Source organism: Hakea prostrata, chromosome 4 (genome assembly GCF_041222555.1).
Source record: "Hakea prostrata isolate BN-2017 chromosome 4, UWA_Hpros_2, whole genome shotgun sequence".
Taxonomy (NCBI): domain Eukaryota; kingdom Viridiplantae; phylum Streptophyta; class Magnoliopsida; order Proteales; family Proteaceae; genus Hakea; species Hakea prostrata.
In genome coordinates, this window is record NC_142603.1 from 50,657,944 (window position 1) to 50,685,644 (window position 27,701).

Below are 27,701 nucleotides of genomic sequence, written 5' to 3' on the forward strand. Positions count from 1 at the left end.
GACCAAACCGGTCAACACCCAACCCATATCTGATGTGGGGTTCCCTCCCCACTCCAGCATCATGAGAATCCCCTACCTTAAGTGCATTGTCCATTTTGGGGGGAAAGATGTGTCAACTTGTCATGCCAAATCAATGACTACATATAAAAAGGTGTCACAACATTTGTAAAATTCATCCAGAAGTGAAACTCTGTTATGCTAGATTGCTAGTAAGCTGTATAATCAGGGGTACATTTGTGGAAGAAATGATGTAAAATATCTGTTTTCCCTTTGAAAGCAGTAGATAAAGATGAGCAGGTGTTACTACAGTTAGCTATATCCAAGACAATCCAACAATAGTTGGATTACCAATACCTGACTGATTTGGCAGGTTTTTCAAATGCAACCTCGCATAATTTTCAGAAGACATTCAGTTTGCTCACCAGAATCTAATTCAATTGCAATAGCAAACTAACAGTTCCATTCAGCCTTCTCTATCAGATTTGTATCCACCAGTTTTGTCCATTTGAATTTTCCCCAGTCAACTTCTAAGCCATTTGCAATCATCCCTCAGTTCTGCTCCAAATCAACAACATCTTGTCATGCATATCTTGTCTTGCTGAGGAATCAGGAGTGTTTATCCTTCATAAGCTTGAAAACTGAAGACTTCATCTCCTCTTTATGCATTTGGTCAAATGTATGAACTCTCAAGTATTTAGCCTCCCCAAAATCTCCAAAGGTCTCAACCATGTTGCAAGTCCAAGGTTGCCCATGGAAAGGACAGCTTGAGCATGCAATCCATCATAGATGACATCTTACAGTGCAACTTTTATTCCCACAAGCATGATCAGAACATTGAAACTATCTTGACTCAAAACTCCACAGCTACAGAATCCTCACAAGATCTCTCCATCTTCACAACCATAACCCTCCTGCAGAAATAAACCGAGTATTGTTCGTTGTCAAAAAGAGGATACTTCATCTTGTCATATTTATCCACTGGTTTTTCCTAACCATTTGAGACTTTTCCATGATTACCACCCTCCACGAGTAATAACAACTATTCTGCCCATAGTTGAACTTAATGTTGGTGCCAACTGCTAAGTATCCGCGGCATGTGGTATATTTAAAGTTACTTCGATGATCTTTCATACAGTTCATCTTTTTTACAACTTTATTTCTGTTCTTTTTCTTCCATGTAGGTAAACCAGGCTGTTCTTTCCAGAACGTAAAATAAATAAGTGCACTGGAACAATATCAAATGATGCCCCTCCAATTTCCTGAGATGAGTAGCAACGTTTGAGCTCCCGAATAATTGGCCCCTGAAATTTTTGCAGAAAACAATCTGTCTCCTCCCTGCTGAGGAAGGAAAATCTAGATTTTGAAAGGGATCCACCTGTTAATTGGAAGAAAAACAGTTGGAAGTGTACAGAATAAAATTAGTAATAACTACATTCATCCACAGCTCCTGTTTCTACACAGAAGCTCAATTTACAGCCTATAAAACTAATACATATTCCAATTTGATCAGTCGGTGCCAGTTTAGATTGCTCCATAGTCCAATAATTCCCACACAAAGGGCTGGAAAACAAACACAACCTCAGGCTGGCTTTTGAATAGCAGGGAGACACAAACACAAACTGCAGCAACAGCTACCATTGACAGCATAGCCGGCCTGTATCCCAGAAATCTCCGAGAGTTTCCATAGACCAGCCGATGATCACACAGCCTGCAATATTGCTGTATCACTCCAGATTGCGTCTTTTTTATATCAAAGCTAGCAACTTTGCCCAAGTTTGGTCCATCTGTTTCTTTCTTGTTAGTGCTGCAATCTGAGAAAGTTGCAGGCACATTGACGATTACATGCCCAGCTTCTGATTTCTTAGTAACTTTTCTGTGTACCAGATGGATATAGGAGTAATGGCCCCTCAGACAGGCATAATATTCTGGTGTGAAACCTGTTTTATCACGAGCACTCTTCCATGCTTCAATTCCCACCTGAAGAATGCTGTTGTCAACATCTTGCAAACACAAAACAGATAACCATTGTGCATTCAAATATGACAACAAAAGAGTATGTATGACAAAGGGAAGGCTCAATAGAAAGCCCAGCGAATGAACAACACCAACTACTGGCATGTTGAGCCACCCCATAAGTAATTGGCTAAACAGACAGCCGGATTATGATAAGGTGAAGTAAGGTGGATGATGATTACATGGATGAGTGTTATGACTGGTGATTTGATCACTGCATGAATGATGTGGCTATCCAGACAACTAGATGGATACGAAATCTTTGGGTTGGATACATGTAAAGTTTCAGGACCACCTCAACCATGTGGTCAAGGCATGTGTTGAAGTTTCTCTTAAGCAAAGTAATTTTCGCAGTCAAAACAGCTTTTAGCCATGAGGCAGACAGCACTTTGGTTGAACATCCAAAATAAAGGAATGACACTGGAAAACTGTATATACTTTGAATGCCAAAGATACTGCCAAATGACCACAGGACCTGGTAACCAAGCTCAGCTGGATAGGCTGACTAGCTACCTTTTTGCATGACTCTGTTCAAAGATTTTTTCTGATCGATGGTTCAGTTGAGGTAAGGTGCTAGTACATAAGTCAAAACAGTGATATCTAACCATCATGCCAGATTATAGATTTCCTCCTCATTTGGAAAATTCTATTCCATATCTAAAGTTAACAGTATTCTGAGATGAAAATATTAAGATTTAAGGATGTACCGATCCAGGGTCATCAGTTAATGCATCCAGAATACTCTCACAGCCATCCCTACTGGCAGCAATATGAAGAGGCGTCAAACCTGCGTGGTCAACAACATCAGGTCTAAACAAGAAGTTATCAGAGCCTCGGTAATCCTGCTTCTTTTGTCCAGATTCTGCCCTGTCAAAAACTTCATCTGGTGTGTATCTTAACAGGACTTCCACCAGTGGCCTACGATTTTTCTGCACAGCTCTGTGGAGGAGGCCCATCTCTGATAATGCAAGCTCAAGAGAAGGATGGTCACCAGCGTCCACGCTTCCATCAAACAGAATGTCCAGGAGTCTCTTGACTACAGCACACCAACTACGATCCATGGAGAACTCCATGATCCACCTAAAGCGTTTAAAAGGAAAGATGGCCAAGTTCAGGTCCACACGACCCAGTCTAGACCTTAGAGTACTTCTATGAAGTAGCCATCCCATTTCATGTATAAAATCCATAGCTTGAGTCCTTGCTTCCATTTCAATAGTTCCCTCAACATTGTTTTCAGTCTCAGACACCTCTACTACACTCTCCAGCATACGAATCTCGGAGCATACATCTTGCTCAGCAACTAGGAAAGGAAAGAAGGATCCACTGAGACCATGGTCTTCAACCTGAATGGGTTTCAAACAATTAGAATCATCAGAACACAGAAAATTGAAACCGGAAGCAACAGAGAGAGAGAGAGAGAGAGATGAACATGTATCATACACAGAGGTACTCTAGAACTGCCTACAGACACAGAGGTACTCTAGAACTGCATACAGATACAGATGAAAGTGTCTCCGTAAGGGCTCATTTATAGCACATTTGAGATGACCAGGAAAGTTGTACTCAAGGAAAGATGACAAAACAAAAGACCACATATTGAATAGTCACAGTTGGATGGATTTGTGATAGAAAAGTATACTTGTAGAGTCCATAAATAATTTGATGAACTAAGCCTTCCCCCACCCACACCAAAACATGTAAGCTACAGATGACAAAACGTCTATGCACCGCTTATAGTCCATAGTGCTTATTAGTAAAAGACAAATGGTTTGTAAAAGAATTAAGATAGGAGGATCCATGGGGAAGCCAGTAAAAATGGAATCACCTCACATAGTCCACCCGTAGAAGAACTAAGTTAACAAGTTTCACAAGCACAGCCATAGATAGTTGTACCTCAATAAATCCTCTTCCCATGACATCAGGGGAGCAACAGAAGCTGAGGCTCTGGAGCTCAGCATGCCCGTTAGTGGTATCAGTGCCCACAACCAAACCATAAGTAGCTTCCTCAACCAGACATTTTCCTTCAAGTGCACAGAGCAACCTGAAAATAAGAAGATAATCAGTGTCCTCCTAATTACCTGACCAAAATTTGTAAACCGCACCCAGTGATGGACCTGGAACCAGGTATAGTAGACAAAATTCAACCATTAGGTTGAAGCAGGTTTATAAACGCTATATTTGAGCACTTAGGGGAGGCAAATGCACAGATAGAACCTTTGTAAGGAATGCCAGCAATACAGAGAGACAGGTAGATGTCAAGCTGTACAGCCAATCCAAGGCATAAGAGGGAGGGCACCTGAAGTCTCTACGTGAGGTGACCACCAAGGCAACCACAGCATCTAAACTCCTTGACAAATGACAACTATAATAGACCCATTGACACTATGGCAGTTTTTACACAAAACCATGTAGGGCCCATGATGTTGTCAAAGATACCTTCATCAAGACTTGGAGCTGCTGTATTTCTATATAGTATAAGAATTAATGGATATCCAGTCATATCTATTCAAGATGAGTCAAACCAACAAAAACATGCCTGGTTATAGTCCAAGTGTCCAACAATTTCTGCTTTTGAACACAGAACTAACCAACCACCTGACCTCAACTCCTAACCCCAGTTGAAAATGGCACCAATCTTCCCCAAGAAGAAAGGTGTGGTAAAGAGGCAGGAGACATCAATTAAGCAGAGGACAACCTCGTGGTGGGTTGAGACAAATTAAATCCTTTAACAAGGAACTGGGTTCTCTCCGCCATAGAAGCTGCAATGGGAATGATGCTAGTTATCCTGCAATAATTCTGACTTTTGGGAGGAAATGATGTGTCTAGAACAACCTGACCTGCAGCACAGGGAGACAGCAGTAGACTCCTCAGCCTCTCATCAGGAACTTTAATGATAACAAATGAAAAACAAACCAAAAAAGGAAAAAGAATAAAACAATAAAAAATAAATAAAATAAGAAGGAAAATCCAACAAACCATTATAGATGAAAGCTATTTGATGCTTCATCCTAGCATACACCCATCCTGTTCCCCAGAAAGCATCATTAGAGGAATCCAAAAGCCTACTTAAAGTAGAGCTCATATCACAGGATATCTGTATATTTTGGAAAGAAAGTGAGAATATTATTGTCATTTCTAAATAGGACAATCTTAACATTATACATCTTGACATCAATAAACTAGCAGTATACCTCTTCCCATGTGGCCTCATCCATATGAAGATAAATTGTTAGAATAACACAACCAGGCCGGATGAAGCTCTCTATGTCTGTAGGACTGTGGGATAACCAATCAAGAATCTGCAAAATTGAAGTGCTCAACAGCGGATTTTTTTAATTTTCGGGTGTGGGGTTAGGGGGAGGGGATAAACCAATAAAGCTATCTAAGTTTGAAGAAAAGTCACAGCCTGAAAGTACCTGGGATCGCAAAAGAAGAGGGAAATCACTTGGGTTTTTGCCAAAGAGTTTGAACACAATTTGATCTGTCCGGTTCTGTAACACATAAGTGAAAGTTCTGCAAGGTTATTTCGAAGTAAAATAGAAATGCTTCAAATGCTTCCACCTGCAGAGTGGAGGAGATGCAGAATATGTGTAGTGAAATTAAATTAACCTCACAGAAATGATTACCACCATAATTAAACATAAAATAAAAGAATCTAGTAAAAAAGACCACACTATATTCATGTAGCTTATTTAACCAATTAATCAATGGTTCTAAAGTAATATACCTGAGCAACTCCACTTAAACTAGATGGCAGATGCTCAGATGGTGAATCTGAGTTCTGACTTGCCCGAGGTGGGCTTGACTGGTGAGAGTCTTGCTGTATCTGAGAAGGGCAATCAAATCCAGCAACTGGGGACCTATCTATGTCTTCTATGCAATCTTGTGAGTCATCATAGATGTTATTCAGATCAAAGTTGTTCAATTTGATCCTCCCATCAGTAAACTGTGGGGCCACTGCCTTGCCTGGAAGGCCATCTCCTATTGGAAACAAAGTTGTGGGTTGTGGAGGAATTAAAGTCTGCAGATGTCGACCATGGTCACCAGTAGTAGTTCTTTTCCTTGGCATCCCAGATTTTGCTAAATCAACATATTGGTCAATATGCTCAATTTGAGAGCCCTGAGCACCAGGACTTCTGTTGGTTTTAGTTGTTGAGTGCAAGTTTCCAGAAGCTTCTAGCCCATTCGAGAGCAAACTTGGTGCCACTCCTGACGATGTTCCAGCAGAAGTCCCAACCTTCACCGTTTCTTGGGGTTCCTGGAGGATTCCATCAAGTGTGCTGCCAAGATTGCCAAGGTTCCTTAAAAAATGAAACAGAAGATCTTGCTCTTTTGCCTGAGCTGAGCTGTTTGCTGCAATTTATAGAAGATACAATAAACTGCCAGCATAATATGGCCATCACTTTTAAGGAGGAACAAATAAGAGATGGCAACAAAATACTAGCAAGTAGCAAAATTCAAGTATTCCAAACAGACCAAACAAGTACTGAAACAAGAAAACTAAATGTATGGAACAATATTAGGCAAGTTAAAACGCAACCCAGAGAAGTAACACCTGCAGTGTGGACTGTAAACCACCTTCCACCCCCCCCCCCAAAGAAAAGAAGAAAAAAAAACCAACCCAAAAACACACCAGGAGGTCTTGCCGCCTTGGGTTCAAGTCTCATTGTTCTCATCTTCTTCCCCTCCACCTAGAATAGGCACTGTAAGTAATAATGAAAGAAAAAAGATGAAGAAGAAGAAGAAAGGGAGCAGTGATGATGTGTTTATGTAACCATTGGAAGTTTTCCACAGCATTGGAGCTCCCACTCTGGTCAATATATGTTGACTCAAGAGACACAATAGGAAAATAAAAAAGAAGAAAGTAAACTATAATACCCAAACTACCATTGAATAAAACCAAGATACTAAACAGTCTCTACTAACACTTCCCCTCAAGCTAAAGCAAAGATATTGATCATGCCAGGGTTGTGATATATAATCCACTCATCCACTAAATAAATCTGTAAGCCACTCTCCTGGACAAACATGGCAAGGAATACTTCTTGTAGCTTTTCTTGAACAATCTACCTCAATGTGTTTTGTTCTTTCATGAAACATAGGTTTTGAAGCAATATGAATGGTGGCAGCTTTATTACCACACTACAGTTGTATGAGCAGAATTTAAGTAATCTAAGGCACAAATGACCAATAGGACAACTTTATTGCATCACCATGATTTTATCAATACTAGGTTTAGACTTGGTCAGGTGGCCTTTTTGGTCATGACCAATCAGCACCAAATAAATATCTTCTTCAATTGTTGAAAGAAGTTAGACACAACCTCACTGATGGTGGTGATTTAGACATTTCAACAAACACAATATGGAATGAAGTGCAATACAAACCAAAGATTCAAAGAAATAGACAAAATTCTAAACAAGTTGATTTCAACTTGAAAACCCTGAAAAAATCAATTACAAAATTCTGAAAGCTTGATCTCAAGACCTGAAGCAAGCTTGACTTCTTATTTCAAGCTCAATCAAGAAAAAATGATCCAAATCAACTTCAAGTTCTGCAAAAGTTGATCCAAAAGCTTAACAAAGTAAAATCCACTTCTGCACCCCCCCCCCCCCCCAAAAAAAAAAAACTGATTCAAAAAAATTGATAGAACTTAATTTCTAGTACCTCAAATGCAACATCATTCCATAAATAAATAGTCACCAGAAAAGCAGACCTGTTCCCAATCTTCATTCATGAACTAGCCTCAAGACGGTCCCAAAATATGGCATAGGGTGTTGCACCCCTTTCAAACAAAAGCTGAATAAACTCTCAGAAATCAAACTGAAATGTATCAACAGATAATGATTGAGAGAGAGAGAGAGGGAGAAAGAAAAGATACAAGGAGGCTGTAGCAGTCTGTAGATATCTTTGTTTGATAACATGAAAGCAATAGTAAAAGAGTAGAAGAAGAAGAACAATGGAGTTCAGTGTATTTGTGTAACTTTGGGAATTTCCCACTCAGTGTTGGAGACTTGAAGCACTTATTTCATTCAATATACATTGACTTAAGAAATACAACAGGGAAATAATAAAAAAGAAGCAAACAAAACAAAATACCTAAACTATCCTTGACTAGAGCCGAGACATTAAATAGTCCCAATTAACAAGTTTTAAGGGAAAAACACCGATCACACAAAACTCCGGCCGTTCCACTCCACTTCATCTACCGTATTTAAAATTTTTGTGAAACATCATGTTGAATTTCACCTTATTCATTTATGGTTGACCCAAGATACGTAAAGTAATCACTTTGTGCAATTTCCCTTTCATCAAGCCACCTCATTTTCTATCTTATTGTAACCATATACTTCTTTGTTGTACTTGGAGGTACAAATATAACATACATAATCAGGTTACTAACCATGTTTAAAAAAATTTCCTTTTTCTAATCCAATTCACTTTCTTTTCCTTCCACACCTTTCACATGCAACAAGACTGGACCTTAAGGAAAATAGAGAACCCAACCATAAAGATAAAACCTAAGCATCACCAGATAATCATAATTTTCAGGTGTCCAGGAGACTTCAAGGTGTCAAAGGTGATGCATTGCCTATCTGGATGTTAGTAAGACAGCCTCCTTGGTCATCTAGGCATTTTCACCTTTGGACACCATGGCCCTTGGTACACCTAAGAGGCTGGATTGACATTTGATGCTTTCTTGGGTATTTTTATTGTATTTGTGCTATACATTTAAATACTTTTTAAGTCCAGGCAACGCAATGGTAGTGTCGCTCAACTGAAACCTAGAGGTCAAGGTTTGAGCCAAGAAACAGCCTCTCCACGAAGTGGGGGTAATGCTGTGTACATTATGACCCTTTAAGTTCTTTCCTTGTTTTCTTTACTTGATGGTGTATAAGATTGCAATGGGTGCAATCCATGGAATCATTGAATCTTAAACCTTGTTGTACTGTTGCATCTGGTTCTGACCTCATGTGACATAGCAATCACTGAACTGACAACAGATGCTAATGATATGAAACTACTGGTGTTTAGTGTTAGTTGTTAATTTACATATAATGTTTATGACATGCCTACTGTAAAATGGCTTCGACAAGAATTGTCTGAAAATGTGGGGCAAGATATTATTTGCTGGCTCAAGAAGGTTTCAGAACAGAATCCCTTAAGAGAACAGAGCTGATATCAATTTCATTGCCCTTATTCCTGAGAAAGAAGCTGATGTTAAATTCCAGTGGTAGGAATTCCAACTCATCAGTCTGGTCCAAAACTTCCAATAATTTTTTTTTTCTTTTAAAATCTAGCTTCTCTGGCTACAAGAGTTATGCACAGTGTATTGCCACTGGAGCATAAAACAGACGCAACTTTCAGATGGAGCTTTGAAAGCGAATGGTGCGTCGACAGCAAGCAGGCAACTAAGTTAGCTAGAGCCACTTATTGCAACCAACTGTGCAGTGAGAAGGCAATCGACACGCCTTGAGGGAATCATTTGAAATATCAATGGATCCACTGAAATTACATTCAGAAGATACAGACAGTTACATATAGCAGATCAGTTATTCATACTTCTTATATGGATACCGGAGTTTTTGAATAGGTTGCTGCCAAGGGTCAAGGGAATATGATGCAGATTCATCACCAATATATGCTTTGTTTTATTGAGTCTAGGGTTGAGTTCTATAGAGCTGGGACTTTGATTCATAGGATCTTTATTGTAATAGGTCTCTCAAAACTTAAAAGAGCCTATACCAAGGGTAATTGGTTACATATGTGATTAGCTGCTATACTTGGTTTATTTTCATGTTCTACTGTCTGATAAGATTTACTGCTTTGAACTAGTGTTTTAATCAGATTTACTTTGGAATATTCTCTTTTAGCTGTATTTTCAGTCTACTTTTTTCATGCTTTATTGTTTAGCAATTGAACCAGACTCTTTTAGTTTAATTTTTAGTCTAGACTCCTCACCACTCTAGAAGGGGAGTGTTTTGTTTCCAGACACAATCTGGAACTCCTATTCCTAGGCTGCATAGGAACTAATTCTTTCTTTTTCTTTTGGTTTTTCTTTCTGCTTTTTTTTTTTTTTTTTTTTTTGGGGGGGGGGGGATTCTGGAGCGGGACAACTCCCCTGTATCTGTTAAAATGATACAGTCAGCATGGCTTGGATGCCTGTGTCACGATCCGTAAACTGCACTTCGTTAAGAGTTTCATTACGCTTACGAGGTGCAGGGTACCGGCCTTATTCAACTGCGCCGAAGGAGACAAGCTACCTGGGTATAACCGGCATTGGTTCCGTCATGTTCTTGTGGCCTTCTCACCTGGTGGAATCATACCACTGCCTTTCTCCATCTAGGGGGTTGGGGGACACCACAATATTTTCAAATTTGAATGCTCATTGCAAACTTCTCTGCAACTTTGTTATCTCCTTTGAAGTTTTGTTGGGGTTGTTCAAGATTGGTAGAATTGGTCTTTTTTGAGTCGATACCAAGTGGTGTGAAGCCCGGGCACCTCTGGTTGAAGCCTCCTCCTAGTTCTTGACCAAGATCTGGGTTTGTTCAATTCATTGAAACTGCTGCCATGTACAAATTGCAAAAACAATCCATCCCCACCCCAGCGCCCCTTCATATAACTTCTAAATTACTCAAACCCTAGGTCCCCACCATCTCTGGACATCATTTCCAAGATTAAAAATCTACAGACGATTCCAGGTGTCAAAACCTCACCATCTTTGATCAAATACTTCTCTGCCCCGTTGAAGAAGTTGGTCTGGTTTGCAGATCCATCCCTCTATTCAAACCCTAGAAACTCATCACAATAATTCCCCCAAAAACGCCAAATTTCACCTAGACCAAACCAACCATCAGTTTTGTCACATATTAGGAGCTAATATTCCCCTCCTTTGATCCAAGTTGCAGCCAGAAATTCCCATCACAAACCCAAAATCCCCCCTTTAATTCTCTGGAATCCAAACCAAACACTAAAGCTGCTGCCATATTTGGGTAGCTTCCCTGCACTCAACAAACATCAAGAAACTTTCACTGGTAGATTCCCTAACCTCCACTTAGCATAACCAAGATATCAAATCCTAACCCTATCTTTGAAAAACCCAGTTTTGACCAATTTAAACCTGGCTTATTGGCTTCTATTTAGTCTCCTTGGTTTCCCAGCAATCTAGAACTACACCAGAGAGGAGTTGTTTTGAGGGGCTTGATACTAACCAAAGAAGCCCCAGACCACTTTCTTTGAACTTTTGGGTGAAATATTATACTAACTACATTACAGACCCTTTTATGTTTCAGGAGAAAGGCTAGAAGGTTTCAATTTGAGGGCAACAAACAAAGGATATATGGTTAAAAGGAAGAAAGGACAATTTGGTTCAGAGAAGGAAAAGGCCAGCTTTGGGGATAGTCATCTCATTCAAGTTATTTCTAACTTGGTAGCACAGCAAAGAAGTACAATGTTACTCACGGAAAGGGTACTCAGGATAACTAAAACATATTTCCTTAAATGCTTCAAGTTTTTGCATGAGGAATGTTCAGCCATGAACAAAACCAAAGCGTAAGAGGTTAGTCAATGTTGTTGTACAACTTCACTGTACATAAATCCTACAGCCGTGTGTGTGAGAGAGAGACAGAGAGAGAAGCATATCAATCCCAAGAGGAAGAAGAGGCTGTATAGGGAACAATAAGTTAAAAACTATGTGCCAGTATGATGAGTGAAATCCCACTGTTGACCATTTTAATATAGATAAGTAATATCGAGCAATATGCGCCAGAAGAGCAGGAAGCTATCATGTTTGCACACATAGCTAAGTCATTGTCTTGTCCACCATCCTTCATCCACAGTTCCACACACAAACTTCCTCTCCCTCCCTCCATAAGTTTGCTTGATATTCATCCAAAAAAAAAAAGTTTGCTTGAATGAAAAGAAGAAATTTTCCACTAACATTGTGACATTACATGAGACCACTAAGAACAGCAAAGCTAAATTAGGTTGAAACCAACAAAATGAGATGAAGCTTGTACAGAAGTATCAAGGGCTCCACATCTTGACATAGAAGCAACTTTTACAATTCAAGAACAAAGCAAGGTACTTACAATGAATATTGGACAGGATCCGAAGTATACTTGTTAAGAGATAATTACTAGCTCGATCACCACTCAGGGCACTTCCATTGATGACAGCATCATGTTGAATTTTTCTCCTCCTTTTATTATGTCCCGCCAAACGTCTCCGACAACTTCTCTTCCCTTCATCGAACTCTTGAAGAACATGAAACCTGCCCAAATACAAAGTAGAAATTAGACATAAACGATAAACTCTGTAAGTACAGTTTCCACAATTGGGGGGGGGGGGAAACCAGTGCATTAGTGGCAAAATAAGCATCTTCATTGAAATTTTGAATACTGAAATTAATATAGTGCCCTGAAAGATTTTTAAGACTAAGCCATAAATTTTGCTCAAATGGCACATATATTGAAAGGGCATATCATGAATCAAACATCATTAGTGATATTCAAAAGCTGATCAAAACCTGTTGCAAAATGCTCCCAGACATCAACATATGGAAAAGCAATAGGCCCAAAAGTACTGTATTCCCAGAGAACAAAAGGCGCTAGAAGGCAAGCTTCAATTTAATATGTACCTGCTGCACTGCTGACAAAACCGCTGCATAACATTCCCTACTAAGGCCCTGCTGGCCTTAGAATGTGCTTCACAGACCTTGTGCCGTCTGTAGTAAGGCTTGGCATTGCTCACATCAGCACCACAATCCTCCACCTGACAAGTTGCACAGTTTGAAGAATCCTGAAGCAATTTGGTCTTCCCATTTTTGCCAACATGATTAGCAACCTCTCCTTCTGCAATTGGATAAACAGGCCCACCAAGTTTCAGAGAGAGGGGCCCTTCTTCTTCATCATCTCCATCGACGACAACCCTCCTCCGCTTTTCCAGTTCTCTTTTGCCTCTCTCACTACTTGGATTTGGGTCATGGGAACAAGAAGGCGAATCATTCGACAAAACACCACCTTCAGGGATTCCTGGTCTGGCAGAAACCAAGTCGCTGCTCTTGCAATCTGACGGGGTTGAATTCAATGGACTAGCGATGAAAAGATCTCCATCCCATTTCCAATCATTCAAATCCCATTCAAAACCCTTTTTTCCAACCCCCATCAAATCCTTCTCCTTCAAACCGAATTCGGATGTAGTCGGATAGTAAAAATGACGTGCGTCAGCGCCACTGTTGGCCTCCATGGATATAAACCCCACAAATCAGAAAAAATTATGTTGAGCAGATAACAAGGAGGAGAGGGTTGGGCCTATCATCTCAAAATTCAGAAGGTATACTCATAACCAACTCACAGAACCCAAATACAACAGAAACCCTACTAAGTCAAAATTCAAACCCCAGCTCAGTTAAGCATCAGAAACTCCAATAAACTAGAAAAAATAACTTATAATTTTCCTAATCCGCTTCGGTACAGCACCAGAAATCTAAACAAAGTACACCACCAAACCTGAGGAATCCACAAGCCAACAACTCCAGTAGACCAAACAAAATTCCGTCAAAGTCAACAAGGAAGAGAAATGATTTCTAGCACTGTGATCAAGGAGAACAAAAATCAAATCCCACAGAGAACTCCATGTGAGTGTGACGAAAAGACGAGGGGGAAAGAAAGGAAAATACACCAATGCAGTAGTAGTGATATCAGAGGATGAGCATCAATCACCCAAGAAAAAATCGCCGGCAAGATTCTCTAGAGTGATGGAGAATGAGTGAAGCACCTGAGAGTGGCAGAGACAAGAAATTGAAAGGTAGCAGAAGCAGTGGCACTAGCATATAAAGCTATTGAAAGATGTTGTCAGAGCTGACGAGAGAGAGGCAAAGAAAGTGTTAAGGTACTTTATTCATTCATTTATGGTGCTATTCAATTTGGAATCCTAGGCCGAACCCCTCGTGTCGTTCGCTTATAGGTCTGTGAGTCTGTTGCAATCGAAACCTACACGAACGAGACAATCGCACACGTGTAATAGATTTAGTGGATCAGTAAGTTCTGAATTTTTGTTTTAACTCTCTTTCGCGGGTCCGGCGGCTCCGCCCGTGCCTGAAATTTATTACTTTCATCTCTCCGTACGACAGAGTTACTCACGTGACTCGGGTGTAGGGATTTCTTTTGCTGTAATACGGCCGCACGTGTACAAAAACTGATCATAACGGTCGTGAATCAAAATGCAGATTTTTTTTTTAGCCTTAAAACTAAAAGTCAAAACCACTTTGAAGGCAGATGAGGCTCGTTTGGGAATTTTGATGATATGATAAATGTGGGGAGTGATATCCTGGCCATTTCTTTGTAAATGAGTGACATGTGTCCCAACATCACATTAAAAGGTTGAGGATCATTTACAATTGACGTTATTTTTATTTGGGTAAATATCACTTACCTCCCCTCTTAGCTGGACAAATATCACTTACACCCCTCTTAGTTGGATAATATCACTTACCTCCCCTCTTACCTAACAAATATATCAAACACTTCCCCTCTGTTAACTTTCTCCGTTAAATTTAACTTTCATCGTTAAATATTTTTCTAAAACCCCAAACTACCCTTGGCTAAAAATATATTTTTTATTTATCCTAAATTACCATAATCACCTTATTAAATTGCCCCCAATTAAAATAATTATTATAACCAAAACACCATAGTTAAAATCTAAATTATCCTTAATTATTAAAACCCAACATACCTTCTTCTTTTTTTTAATTTTTTTTAATTTAACAAACAATTAAAAAAACGAGTACTACTATCAAGTAAAATTAAAAATGCAATTAAAAAAAAAGGTATGTTGATAAAATTAAACACATACTACTATTTTGGGTTTTTTTAATTTTTTGATAAATAAGTTTTAAAAAGAGTATTACACGCTAGGTAAAAATTAACGTGAACATTACACGCTAAATTTAACTGATTAAATAACTCCTTAGTTATTTTTTTAATTGCTTGATAAATATTTTAAAAAAAAAAGAAAGTATGTTGGGCTTTTAATAATTAAAGATAATTTGAGTTTTAACTACGGTGTTTTAGTTTTTAACAATTATTTTAATTGAGGGTAATTTAGTATTTTAACTGCTAGGGTGATTACAGTAATTTAGGGTTTAAAATAAAAAATATTTTTAGCTAAGGGTAGTTTGGGGTTTTAGAAAAATATTTAATGGTAAAAGTTAAATTTAATGGAGAAAGTCAACAGAGGGGAGGTGTTTGATATATTTGCTAGGTAAGAGGGGAGGTAAGTGATATTATCCAACTAAGAAGGGGTGTAAGTGCTATTTGTCCAGCTAAGAGGGGAGGTAAGTGATATTTACCCTTTTTATTTTAAAATTTAATCAAAACCCTTTAATGTAACTTACAAATAGATTTCAACCATTACATGTGATGTTGAAACACATATCATACATCTACAAGAAAATAGATGGTCCATTTCTAACAAGAAAATGGACTAGATAAATTTCCGTAGATGTGCAGTAATCACCTAATCCCATTATTGTCCCTCGTATAGATGCATTTTGATAATATGGCAATTGTTGAGTGATCACCTTTGCACCATTGAAGGGCCAGAACTCGTGTTGCCTCCCTTAAGTGACCAAATTATGTCTAATTTACAGCAAAACAGTCTCAGTTAATGCTCAATTAAGTCTCTAGATGTAATGACTAAAATGATTTCTTAATGTTAAATTATTATACTAATCTTGCATCTCATTCCATATCCGACTCTTATAGGGATGAAGGGATCCTCATTGACCCATCTTTTTCCTACACTTTACCGAAACTTACTTACTATTGTAGGAAACCACCACACCCCTTTCCTCTGCCGGGCACCACTTTCCTTTTACCAGAAATCATCAATTTTTAGAGGAAGATTCGTCTTCTTCCTTTCCCCATTTCTTCCCCAAATTTGTAAGCCTTAGAACCACCATAATCACCATTTTGCCTTCTTTTGAATTTGCCTTACCGATCTCTGCAAGTCTTGCAATGTAAAAGTGAACTGCATAGTTTATTTTACATAATTCATATTCGTATAGATACCACTACATGCATTTGCACTTCTTAACTTTCCTAGTTTACAAAAAAAAATGCCAATCAATTAGGAATATTACTTTTATCCAATCAGGCCAAAAAAAATGAAGAGTTATCAACATCATTAGTGACAATGAAGACATGCGATGTGAGATTACTATTGGTGTATTATAATTAACATCCATAGTTGGTGCACTAGTTAGTTTTTTTTTTCCTTTTTCTTTTTTTTCTTGACAACTATGGTTCGTCTAGGTCAACTTGGAACTAAGGTTTGTCCAGGCCAGATTACATACACTTTGGCTACGTCCTAGAGGGGGTAGTTATTACATATAATTTAAATATAAGGCAGAACTTCACCCCTAACTCCAAAGGAATTCAAACTCCGACCTTCTACCTAAAAGTGTTGGGTTTTTACCAATTGAGTCACATCATTCGGTGTTTGTTTATTTGAGTCTATCTCCCCAAATCACTTCTATGAACTTGACGTATGAAATTCGGAGAATGTACACCCATACATGGATGACTAAAGTTTAAAGGCCTGTTTTGTTACACGAGTCTGGAGATTTCAAATATCTATAGATTTCAAATCTATAGAGTCATAATTCATAAAGTTAATTGTTAGATTAACCTAAATTTGTGGAATGAAATCATGTGAATTCATCCTGAAAAACTATTTAGTTGACGTGATTTTTGTGAATGCACAAATGTTTAGCGCTTTTATAGTACGGATAAAATCTAGACCCCATACCCATAAATCTACAGATTCAAATTTTTAGTGTAAAAATATGAATCTTTAGATTTCATGTATCCAGAGATTTTCACAATCAAACGATATAAATCTCACATTGATGAATCCAGATATTTCAAATCTCTAGTTTCATGTAACCAAATAGGCCCTAAAGGAATCCATAAATCACATATGTAAAATTATTTAACTAAAATAAATTTAAAATTGTATATAACAATTAGACTTACAATTTTTTTTGTAATGATCACAAATTTTAACTATTTCTATTTAGATTTAGAATGTAATATTTTATGAATTATTAAAATAAATTAAGAAAATTTTCAAGGACACTCTAAAGTAATTGGCGAAAAACATGGACATTTTAAAACCGTGCCAAATTAGCAACGAACCTCAAAATATTTCTTAAATTTGTACAATAGTACACATCCTTAACAAATTTTGTTAAGTCATGGTTGGATAATTTTATAATTCTTTTTTATAAAAAAATAATAATATTGGAAAATGTCATATCAGCATTGGCACATTAGTCTCTGTTAATTTTGATGATAATAAATATGAAGTACTAATGATTATATTTAGTTGTGTATATCTAGTTTAATATGAAAGCAAGTTGACTTAGTTCAACTCACTGAATGCTCAAGCCCAAATCAAGATCAAGCCAAGTTGGACATGAAGTTTAACTCAGATGAGCATGAAGATTAAAGTACAAGAAAATTCAAGAAAATCAACTTAAGTTCAAACAAAAAGACTTAGGGCCTGTTTGGTTACATGAGTCTGGAGATTTCAAATATCTAGAGATTTCAAATCTATAGATTTCAAATCTATGGAGTTATAATTTATAAAATTAGATGTTTGGTTGTGGAATGAAATATGTGGATTCATCCTAAAGAACCATTTGATCGACGTGATTTTTGTGAATGTGCAATGTATGCTTTTTGAAATCTCGGTTTCACCCCTTCCCATAATCTACTCCGTTTTTAGGGAAGGTGAATCTCGATTTCTGAATCGATTTTTACACCACGGGTATAATTTTGATTCTGTCCGGATTTCAAATCTCGGTTCTGTCCGCCCTTGTAAATTAGGACCTATGACACCTCTGGTGCACAATTATATGTAATTGTACACAGCTGCATCAAAATCGTGTGCATCATGTCATTAGATTGACCTAGGACATGTTAGGAGTGTGTTTGTGGATATATAATTGGTTAGCAGACCTTAAATACCCTTCAAGTCCCAATCTGTGCATTTGTGTTGTAGACAGAAGTCCATCTAGTCACAAAAGCTCAGACGGACGTTTGTTTGGTTGAAATTGCCTTAATGGCTATATTTTTCAAATGTGATCTTTCTAGATTAAAATTTCACATAATTTTCTATCCGTTGGGAGATTAGGCCAAGCAATAAAATGACATCTTAATAAGTCCAATCAACCCCATTTGAGAGCTTATACTTTGCCAATTGAGTTATTGTTCTCTCACTACTCTCGAGCCCTTAAAATTTGTCAATATTAACTTATTATTGCCTTTCATTATCTTTCATACTTGAAGAATATTCCAAGGTGTTTAGCAAGTTTATAGAAGTTAAGTTTGAGGTGATTGAAAGCTTTGGTGGTGCATATCATTTACATTTGAGCATACATTCTCATTGTATCACACTCATACAAGGGATAAAGTGTCACATCCCTTATTAGTAATATCATTTTATTTCTTGTATTTTATTTGTTCAATTGAACAAAGATTAAAATTGGTAAGGAGTGCTATTTCCTCAGGATAAACAAAGATTTGTTTAGGATGCTCTTGCCCTATATAGAACAAAAATTGTAAAGGGTGCTATTGTATTATTAAACATATATTGTAATGATTTGACTCTCTGTTCACCATATTGAAAGAGAATCACTAGTAGAATACTTTTTTGATGCCAAGAGATGAGTGAAAATAGACTTGTAAAGTCAAACCACTATAAAATCTTCGTGTTGTAGTTGATTACAATTATTCACTTTTATTTTAATTTCTTAATTAATCTTCAATTTGTAATTAAATCAAAAAAATTAGGTAAATCCACTAATTACAACTTATTCACCCCCTCTAGGTTGCATTAACAAATAATTTCATATTTTTTATATTACCCTTAATCTCTTGTGAGTTTACAATATTTGTTACTAGTACAATAGAATTCTGAGTTCCATTTTCCTTTTTCTTCTTTGTGTTCTTTCTTCTTCATCTTATGTTATAAAATATAGAATAATATAACTAAGGGTGTTTTCATCATTTCCTCTAATTAAATTTCTTTAATCAAGATTATTCTAAGTAATTAAAGCATCGTTTATTTGTTAGATAAAAAAGATATGCGGACAATAAATATGTGGGATCCACATGTAGTGAGGTGAGAGAATAAGAAAAGAAATGAGTGAATTTTGTGGAAAAATCATAAACATGAGTATTAATTTTTGTTATATTTCTCATTTTCCCACAAAGTCCCATTAAATACATATGATTCAGTAGTTCTTTACTTTTCTAATTTATATATTGATTACCAAAAAAGGGGATGACCATCAATATGACATAATTTTGGGATGTCTATGCTTTTTTGCTAAATATCTTAGGTTGTTTTTTAAATTTTTCAATAAATTAAATTCCTTGTCAACCCATATCTCACCTCATTTCATTATTTTATTTTGAAGTTTCCGACAACATCAAAGGTGGTGAAAAAAATGCACCCGTCAGTGTGAATACAATTTGTTATATTTTTTTCCCTAGAAAGTCAACAAGGGTAAAATTGAGAGTGTACAGGGATGAATGATCATCAAGACCAAGGTTTAAAGTATCGTTATCAAGTATCGTATACATCAAGTACTTAAGAGACATATCATCTTACATCAAGTATTATATTATATTAATTAAATATATTTTAGTGCAATCCAATAAAAGATACATATGGAGTTATATACTCTTTGTCAATTATATATATATCGGTCAATATCGTATCGTATTGTAAGAAATTTAAACTTCGATTAAGACCTAATTGCCGCGTGGTTATAAAAAATTGATTCATTTGTTGACTAATGGGTAAAAAAGGAAAAAGATTTATTTGTTTAATTACAGGGGAATTTAAAAAAAGATTCAGAAATTAACGGCACAAATCATGGGAAGCTGAATTAAAGTGACAGAACTCACACCGTTACGCGTTACCCATTTCCCTCTTACTCTACACGCCGTGTAGAATACGGCGTACAAAAATCCACTCTCGCGCTGCATGCTCAAATCACCTACGCAACCCGGTTGGCTAAGGCTTACACTACTCTCCGCAGCTTCAGATGCTTTCACACTCTTAAGACTCTCTGTCTTCCTCGCATAGACTATTTTTCCAAGTCTCTCTCTTATCTCTCTCTGTGTGTTGGTTTGTATAGATTTTTCAAAGCAAGCAAGCCACAGTGATTGATACACAGTTGGTGAGATATTGCCCTAGGAATTTCATTGTTGTTGTTGCTGCTTTGATATCCATGGAATTTCAAGTTCAGATTGGTTGTTTTCCTTAAAAGCTTGTTCTTGTTGTTCTCTGCTGCACGGGACTGTTAATTCTCTCCGAATATGTTAATAGATCCACCTCTGTGCGTTGGATTAATTCGAATCATTATAGCTTCGTCAGTTTAAAAGATGATATTTTCATTTTTTGTAATAGAATTTCTGGTTTTCCTTTCTAAATAGCAGCGTTTGCATGTTGGTGGTTGTGTGTTTAAATTGAATCTTTCATTCTTTCCCTTGATGTTGCTTTTGCAAGGCTTGAAATTGCAATTATTTTGGTTTATGCTAGCGTGCGTGAATCACAGAGTTGTCGTTGAAACACGTAATTTTAGTAATTAGCATGATATATTAGTTTTGAAATCTAAGTCTTTTGTTGATTTCCGTGACTATTAGCTCGTCTGAACCGTTGTTCTAAGCGTATTTTGTATGTTCAACTGGTTGTAGCATCAACATGACCTTATAGCATCAACATGACCTTATTGGGACGCTCCATTTCTTCTTTTAAATCGTAAGGACTCACGCCTTCTCTCGCTGCTTCGACAAAGTTAGTTTGCATTAGTGTTGCCCCTGTTTCCTCAGCACCTTTAAATTTACCGATGCTAAGTCATTTGCCTCCTCTTTTATTGACTCAGTCCCTGTCCCTTTGTCCCACCTCTGTTCTATTATCATCGGTTGCTTCCACCTCAATTCATAAACTTACCTAAAGACAAGTGTCGATTTTCAGTTTTTTCAGTGCATGCTTTATGAATTGGCCTTTTAAATTTAAGTTAAGTGATTAGTTCCAATAAATGTCAACACATGTATTTTGCTCTCCAATAAGTGTATACGCATGAATTTTGCTCTATCGTCTTCCATGTACTAAGTTTATTGTCTCTTTGAGAACTAGAGAGTGTAAGTTCTGTGTGAAAGTTATGCCACTACATTTACACTTATAATGCTTTTGATTAACTTATTTTACTAATAAAAAAAATATTTTTTTATCAGATAGGGGATCAGAGGAAGAAGAATTATGAACTGCTTCGACTGTTGGCGTAATGGTCATACCCATAGAGCTGCTGATAATGGAGGCACTTTCATGCCAAATAATTCAGCAGGTAATTCAGTAACTCAGGAATTTTTTCATAATGAGAAGTTTCTGATTAATAAAATGAAGGAGAATTTTTTTTTGTGGGGTGGGGGGGAGGATAATTTCAACCAGAAAACTTGCTGTTGTCCAGAGCTATCCACCATGGATATGGTATCTAGTCCCCTTATTGAACACAGTTCCTGAGATACCCATCTAGTTGCGTTCTACTGCAGTCATTAGTCTCCTTTTTTGGGTCCACCATCAGAAAGCCTCTCCCCTGAAAAATATATTGATGCCATTTCTACTTTGCCTTCTAGTTGTATACAAGTGAAAGTTGCATTTTTTGGATTACTTTCTTATAATAATCATGAAGACTGCAGATACAAACTCAACCCCTTAGGTTGAATACTTTATCTTCTGTTGTTTGCATTGATATTTGTTTCTTCATGTTCTATCCCTTAGGTTGAGTACTTTATCTTCTATTATTTGCATTGATATTTATTTCTTCATATTTGTTGTTCACTTGTTATATTATCACTTGGACACTACAATTCTGGATTCATTTTTTTAAGTATGATGGATGACAACAGTGACAACCATAGGCTTATCTCAACTAAATAGGGTTGGTCACATGGATCTCAAAGAGACTGAAATTGTACTAAAATAAGAGACATTAAAAGTAAGAGGAGAAAAAAAGGAAGAAGAAGAAGAAAAAGCCAAAGCAGTAGTGAGAAGTTCCTCCTAAGAACATCCATTTTACAAGTAGTCAGCAAAACAAATCCCTGTCCTCAAAGCAACTCTATTTGCAATCCTACTAGGATCAAAACCCAACACAATCATATCCTTTCTTAGTACTCAGATAATCATTTTTGGCGTGCTCTACCTCTTTTAATTCAGTCAAACTTGGTCACTCTCTCTTACTGGTGACTCCGGGTGTCCATTTACACGTCTATACAATGACCTCAATTGGCTCTCATGGGGCTTGTCCTGAATTAGGAACTCCCACTTCAGTTCTAGTACGAACAGTCCTTACATCCATATTTCTTTGTTGGACATGGTTGGACCACCTCATGGTTCTCTTTCCTGTTTTTATTTTTTGGTGAAAATGGTTTTCAATTACTAGTTATAAATGCAGACTTCAAAAAAATTGGAGTTGTGGGGGGGGGGGGGAAAGCCAGAACTTTTCCTGCTTTTTCAATTATCTGAAACTTATATCAGTATGTGTTCATCTTATCGAGTTCTTTGCTGAGACTACATTTGTGCTATCTTGCTCTTTAGATTTTCCTTTGTATATATTACTTCTTTTGCTTTTGCAAAATGTCTTGTCAATGGAAAACTTACAAGAAGTTTTTGTTGATTGCAGGCAAGAATGGAAATCATAATGCCACCGAAGCTGTATCTAATGGTGCTCAGACTTGGAAAGTTCAGCCTATTGCTGTCCCTGCCATTCCAGTAGATGAGCTGAAGGAAGTGACGGATAACTTCGCGGCAGATTCTTTAATTGGAGAGGGATCATATGGCAGAGTATATCATGGATTTCTACAAAATGGGACTGCTGCAGCCATCAAAAAGCTAGATGCTAGTAAGCAACCTGACGAAGAATTTTTAGCTCAGGTTGGGTTTATGAACAAGTGCTTTTTGTGACATCATTGTATGCATGTACATCATGCTGTCTTTTTCACCTGTTTATGTATTTGCCTTACAGGTTTCCATGGTGTCAAGGCTCAAACATGAAAATGTTCTTGAGTTGCTTGGATATTGTGTTGATGGAAATCTTCGTGTCCTTGCATTTGAGTTCGCAACCATGGGATCGCTTCATGATATTCTTCATGGTATGTCACATCATCCACAATGTTGGTTTTCTACCTAAACAATATTAAGCATGTGAAGCATAACTGCCTCCATGATTAACTTCAATAGTTGGCTCAGAACTTTTATGAAATGTTAGCCTCATGAAAGGCTGGAATACTGTCCATACATAGAGTTTAGTGATGCAGACACATCAGCCCTCCCCCCCACCCCAGAAAAGATTTTCTCTGAAGGGCATTCACATTTTTTATTTTGGAAATCATTTTGGCACGCATTCATGTGATGTGCTAGATGTGGCTGCACCCTGATCTCATGAATAAATAAGCTAAAAGCCCTCTTCATTTGGTTTGAGTAATGATCTCATAAGTTCTGGCCCCTTACCAGAAAATTTTCATATAGAGGAGAAAAAGTTAATGGAACTGTTAGTAATAAAAAGTTGTATTTGAAATATGTTGCCATTTCGCTGACTTTCTTTAGTTTGTTTTCACAGAGTCTGATGTAATGCTTTTTATATTGTTTCTGAAATAATATGAGAGTTAATAATGAGAACTGTTATTTGTATCTTCTTATTTATTTATTTATTTATTTTTTAAATAAATGTAGGTCGGAAAGGTGTCAAAGGTGCACAGCCAGGTCCTGTTCTGTCGTGGGCACAACGAGTAAAAATTGCTGTGGGGGCTGCAAAAGGACTCGAGTACTTGCATGAAAAGGCTCAGCCTCACGTTATCCATCGGGACATCAAGTCCAGCAATGTTTTAATATTTGATGATGATGTTGCTAAGATTGCTGATTTTGATTTGTCAAATCAAGCTCCTGACAGTGCAGCACGTCTTCATTCCACACGTGTTCTTGGGACTTTTGGTTATCATGCCCCAGAGTGAGTTCCTTGTGGCTCCTTGGAATAGGTGCTAAATTGCTTACATATTGTTCCACAATAAATGTGGCTTATCTGAGGCCATGAGGTTGGTCTCCAGCTGCAGAACAGCATGTAATCTGCAGAGAGTCGGATTCATGCCCCGACCCATAGTCTCAAAATCTAGGGTATATTATGCATTAAGTTTGAAGACAAAGACCATCAACCATAGAGAAGCATCTTTTATATGCAGTTCTCCGTTGCTTTCACTTATGGATCAACCGAAAACATGGCAAATGGATATGTCAATTATCAAGTAATTTTGGGAAACTGGAAACTTTGATTTGATTGGAAGGGAGCATCATGCTTTCTAAAGCAGTATTAGCCATGAAAGTGGGCCTAGTTCTGGTTCCAACATATTTGACCCATCAGCCCATGGTTTAAAAAAGGATTAAAAAAATGAAAAAAGGAAAATGAAATAAATAGAAGAGAGTGCATCATCATTATACTCTAGAAGTCTACGTTGCTTGGTTTGATTCCTGTTTTTGTTTAGGTTTTTTTAATGTCTGGACTAAATTGAAAGGGGAGATTGCCCTCCAGTTTGACTGCCAGTCTGGTCTGGTTTTGAGAACCATGAGTAGAGGACTATAAGGGTACATCGAGCACATGAAGCATGGTGGTTGCTATGTGATGGATAGCTGATCCTTATGGTCCAACCTGATGGTTGCATTATATTTCTTGGAACAACTTTATTTTGTGGTGCAACCATGCTAACTATCCTTGCAATTGAAAACTAAGGGAGTTGCCATTGAAAGAACACATGGTTACTGTACCACATATGGTTGATACTAAGTCTTTTGCTTTTTGGTGGCAGATATGCAATGACTGGACAGTTGAATTCAAAGAGTGATGTTTACAGCTTTGGTGTTGTCCTTTTGGAGCTCTTGACTGGGCGTAAACCTGTTGATCATACTTTGCCACGGGGGCAACAGAGTCTGGTGACATGGGTACAAATTCCATTTCCCTCGTCTGTCTAGAATTCTTTTAGGCATATTTGCATGTTATTTCTTTCTTTTTTGTTCATGTCAAAATGAATTTCTTTCCTTGTGCTGATTGCTGGAATTTTAAATACATCAGGCGACCCCAAGACTTAGTGAAGATAAGGTGAGGCAGTGCATTGACACAAGACTAGGGGGGGAATACCCTCCGAAGGCAGTTGCTAAGGTAGTCCTTGTGCTCTTGATCATCATTAATCTTCATTTGTCTTTTTTGTCTTTCTCTTCGATATTACCTGAAGATTAAGATACCATGGGACTTCTGCACTGGAGAGTCTATGTATATGAATTTCTATCTATTTCTATCTATCTGCAGCTGATAAGGCAGGTCATTAACATTTTTTTTATAAGCTAAAGAAAGAGTTTCAGAATACATGCTAAGTCAGGTCATTAACATTTGCACCACTGTTTTAAAGAATATCCTTGTCTAGATTTTGGCTACTTGTTTCCAGCTTTATTTTTGATGGATTAAATGCTTGTCAAATACTGGGCTTTTTGAGTATGCCCTGGCAAATAGAGAAAAAAAGGTGCTTAGATTGGATATGCAATCTGACCATCTTAGAACAGAATTTTACCTGATACAATCTTAATACTTACAGATGGCTGCTGTGGCTGCTTTGTGTGTGCAATATGAAGCTGATTTTCGGCCAAACATGAGTATTGTAGTTACAGCTCTCCAGCCTTTGTTAAATGCCCGAACTGCCCCCCCTGGAGAAGCCCAAGGCTTGTGAATCCCGTGTATGTCTCTTGATATCGAATGAGGCGTTTACGAAGCAGCTGTATATTGTATACCGGATCTACATCGTCTACAATTCCCACCCCCTGCAATATTGTGTACCATCATTTGAATAGAAAGAGAGAAAAAAAAGAAAACACATCATTGATTTTGAGACTTTAAGGTATTGAAATGTTCTCAGTGATAAATGGATGAAAAGCTGTATAGATTGCTTTTTCTTTTCTTCAATTCTCTACGTCTCATTTTTCTTTTCCTTTTTCGTTTTTTAGGGCCCCTGGGGGCGCCGTGTTGAGTTTGCCGGGGCGCTCTGTGGATGGTTGTTCTATTACAATCATCCACTAAGTTAGATGCTCTTTCAGCAGTTTTTTTCAAAGCATAATTGGAGTTGTGGGGATGGGAAGTTAGCATACTTTACTCTGTTTGTGTTGTCTTAGCAACCTTAAGTAACATAGATATTTCACCAAAAGGCCATGTCCCGGCTATTGGTTTAGGTAGGAGATTTGGTAACCCACTGTAATTTGTCCAAATCTCCTTTATCTCTACCCCAATAGCTGCTGCATAGTCAATACCTATTTGTATCCCAAAAAGTGTTCTCTCCAAAATTCCCTTCAAGCTTTCATTTTCAAAAGTGATGGATTTTAGATGTCCATCTATGTACATCCCCGTGCTCCATCCTGCCGTCCCTACCCATTTGTTAAGAAACCCTGCACATATCAAAACATTGTTGTTAGTGTGGGGAATATTATTGCAACCATTTTCTTCAGCAGTCATGGGTACATATTAGTTTGTTTGTGTTGGAGAAATCAAAATTTCCATCTTTCGTAAATTTAAAGCTTCTATCCATTGATTCATAATTGCCAATACTTTGATGTGGTTGGGTGTTTTCTGGGAAAAACTTTTTCATTTATTTCTTGCCAAATAAAATAGCAAGAAATGATGAACACAGAAAAAAAAAAACCATTTGCAGTCAGACATGTTCAATTGAAGACACATATTATGACACAAACTCAATATTGAATTGTCACTCCAAATTCCGTGCGTAGCCCAAGTGGCCCCGCAGCATGGGTTCTCTTTGCCCATTTGCATGATATAAAGATATGCCATGTAGTTTTGATTTCCTTCCTGCATAAACCACATTCTGGTTGAATGTTTGACCATTGCGCATTTTTTGCTCGAACGGGCAGTCCTGCATTTAAAGCACGCCAAAAGAATACTTTAAACTTAGAATGGATATTTAACTTCCACAATTTCTTCCACCAATCCTTAAATTAGTTTTCATGGGTGGATAACCGTTGTTTTGTAATTTCTTGAAAAGCCTTCTTTACTGTAAACTCTTCATTTGGAGAAAGTAAAGAAATCCATGAATCACTTTGATTCGTAAGAAGAATGGGAAAAGTAATTATAGGGGTGGGGGTTAAGTAAGAAATCCATGAATCACTTTGATTCGTAAGAAGAAAATTTTCTTTTTTTGGTTTTGCAATTCGGTTCTTGCTGCCTCCACGGTTGCTGTTGCGGCCATTTTGTAAGGATCTGTTCAGATGTCAGACCATTTGCTTGGGATGGCGACCATGGATCAAACCAAAAAGAGGTTGGAATTCCATTCCCCACTTTGCGACGCACCATTGTTTTTAGTTGCGGGATGATGCTTGTAATGCTATTCCATATCAAGGATCCTTTTTTTTTTTTTTTTTTTTTTTTTTGTATACCTTAGGATCAACAATAATTTTGTTCTTGAAGTATCTTGGTTTGAGGACTTGTACCCACAGCGCGTTTGGTTGTGAAAGAATTCGCCACCCTTGTTTCATCAAAAGGGCTGAATTATAATCTTCAAATTCTT

General features: G+C 37.4%; 2 protein-coding genes across 2 annotated transcripts; one reads left to right on the top strand and one right to left on the bottom strand.

The window, feature by feature from the left end:
* Nucleotides 1-234: 234 nt before the first annotated feature.
* Nucleotides 235-13,893, bottom strand: LOC149019412 (squamosa promoter-binding-like protein 1). Its single transcript, XM_089153426.1, has 10 exons — nucleotides 12,653-13,893; nucleotides 12,105-12,286; nucleotides 5,741-6,366; nucleotides 5,430-5,504; nucleotides 5,205-5,312; nucleotides 4,990-5,107; nucleotides 4,709-4,850; nucleotides 3,907-4,054; nucleotides 2,721-3,356; nucleotides 235-1,977 (listed from the first exon to the last, which is right to left on the bottom strand). The coding sequence occupies exons 1-10, from the start codon at nucleotides 13,258-13,260 to the stop codon at nucleotides 1,522-1,524; spliced, it is 3,099 nt and encodes a 1,032-aa protein (XP_089009552.1). The 5' UTR covers nucleotides 13,261-13,893; the 3' UTR covers nucleotides 235-1,521.
* Nucleotides 13,894-20,140: 6,247 nt separating this feature from the next.
* On the top strand, nucleotides 20,141-26,173 carry LOC149019413 (pto-interacting protein 1-like). The gene is made up of 8 exons (XM_089153427.1): nucleotides 20,141-20,272; nucleotides 21,330-21,439; nucleotides 22,775-23,025; nucleotides 23,117-23,243; nucleotides 23,824-24,097; nucleotides 24,948-25,080; nucleotides 25,211-25,297; nucleotides 25,728-26,173. Exons 2-8 carry the CDS (start codon nucleotides 21,355-21,357, stop codon nucleotides 25,857-25,859), a joined length of 1,089 nt encoding a protein of 362 aa, XP_089009553.1. The 5' UTR covers nucleotides 20,141-20,272; nucleotides 21,330-21,354; the 3' UTR covers nucleotides 25,860-26,173.
* The last annotated feature ends 1,528 nt before the right edge of the window (nucleotides 26,174-27,701 follow it).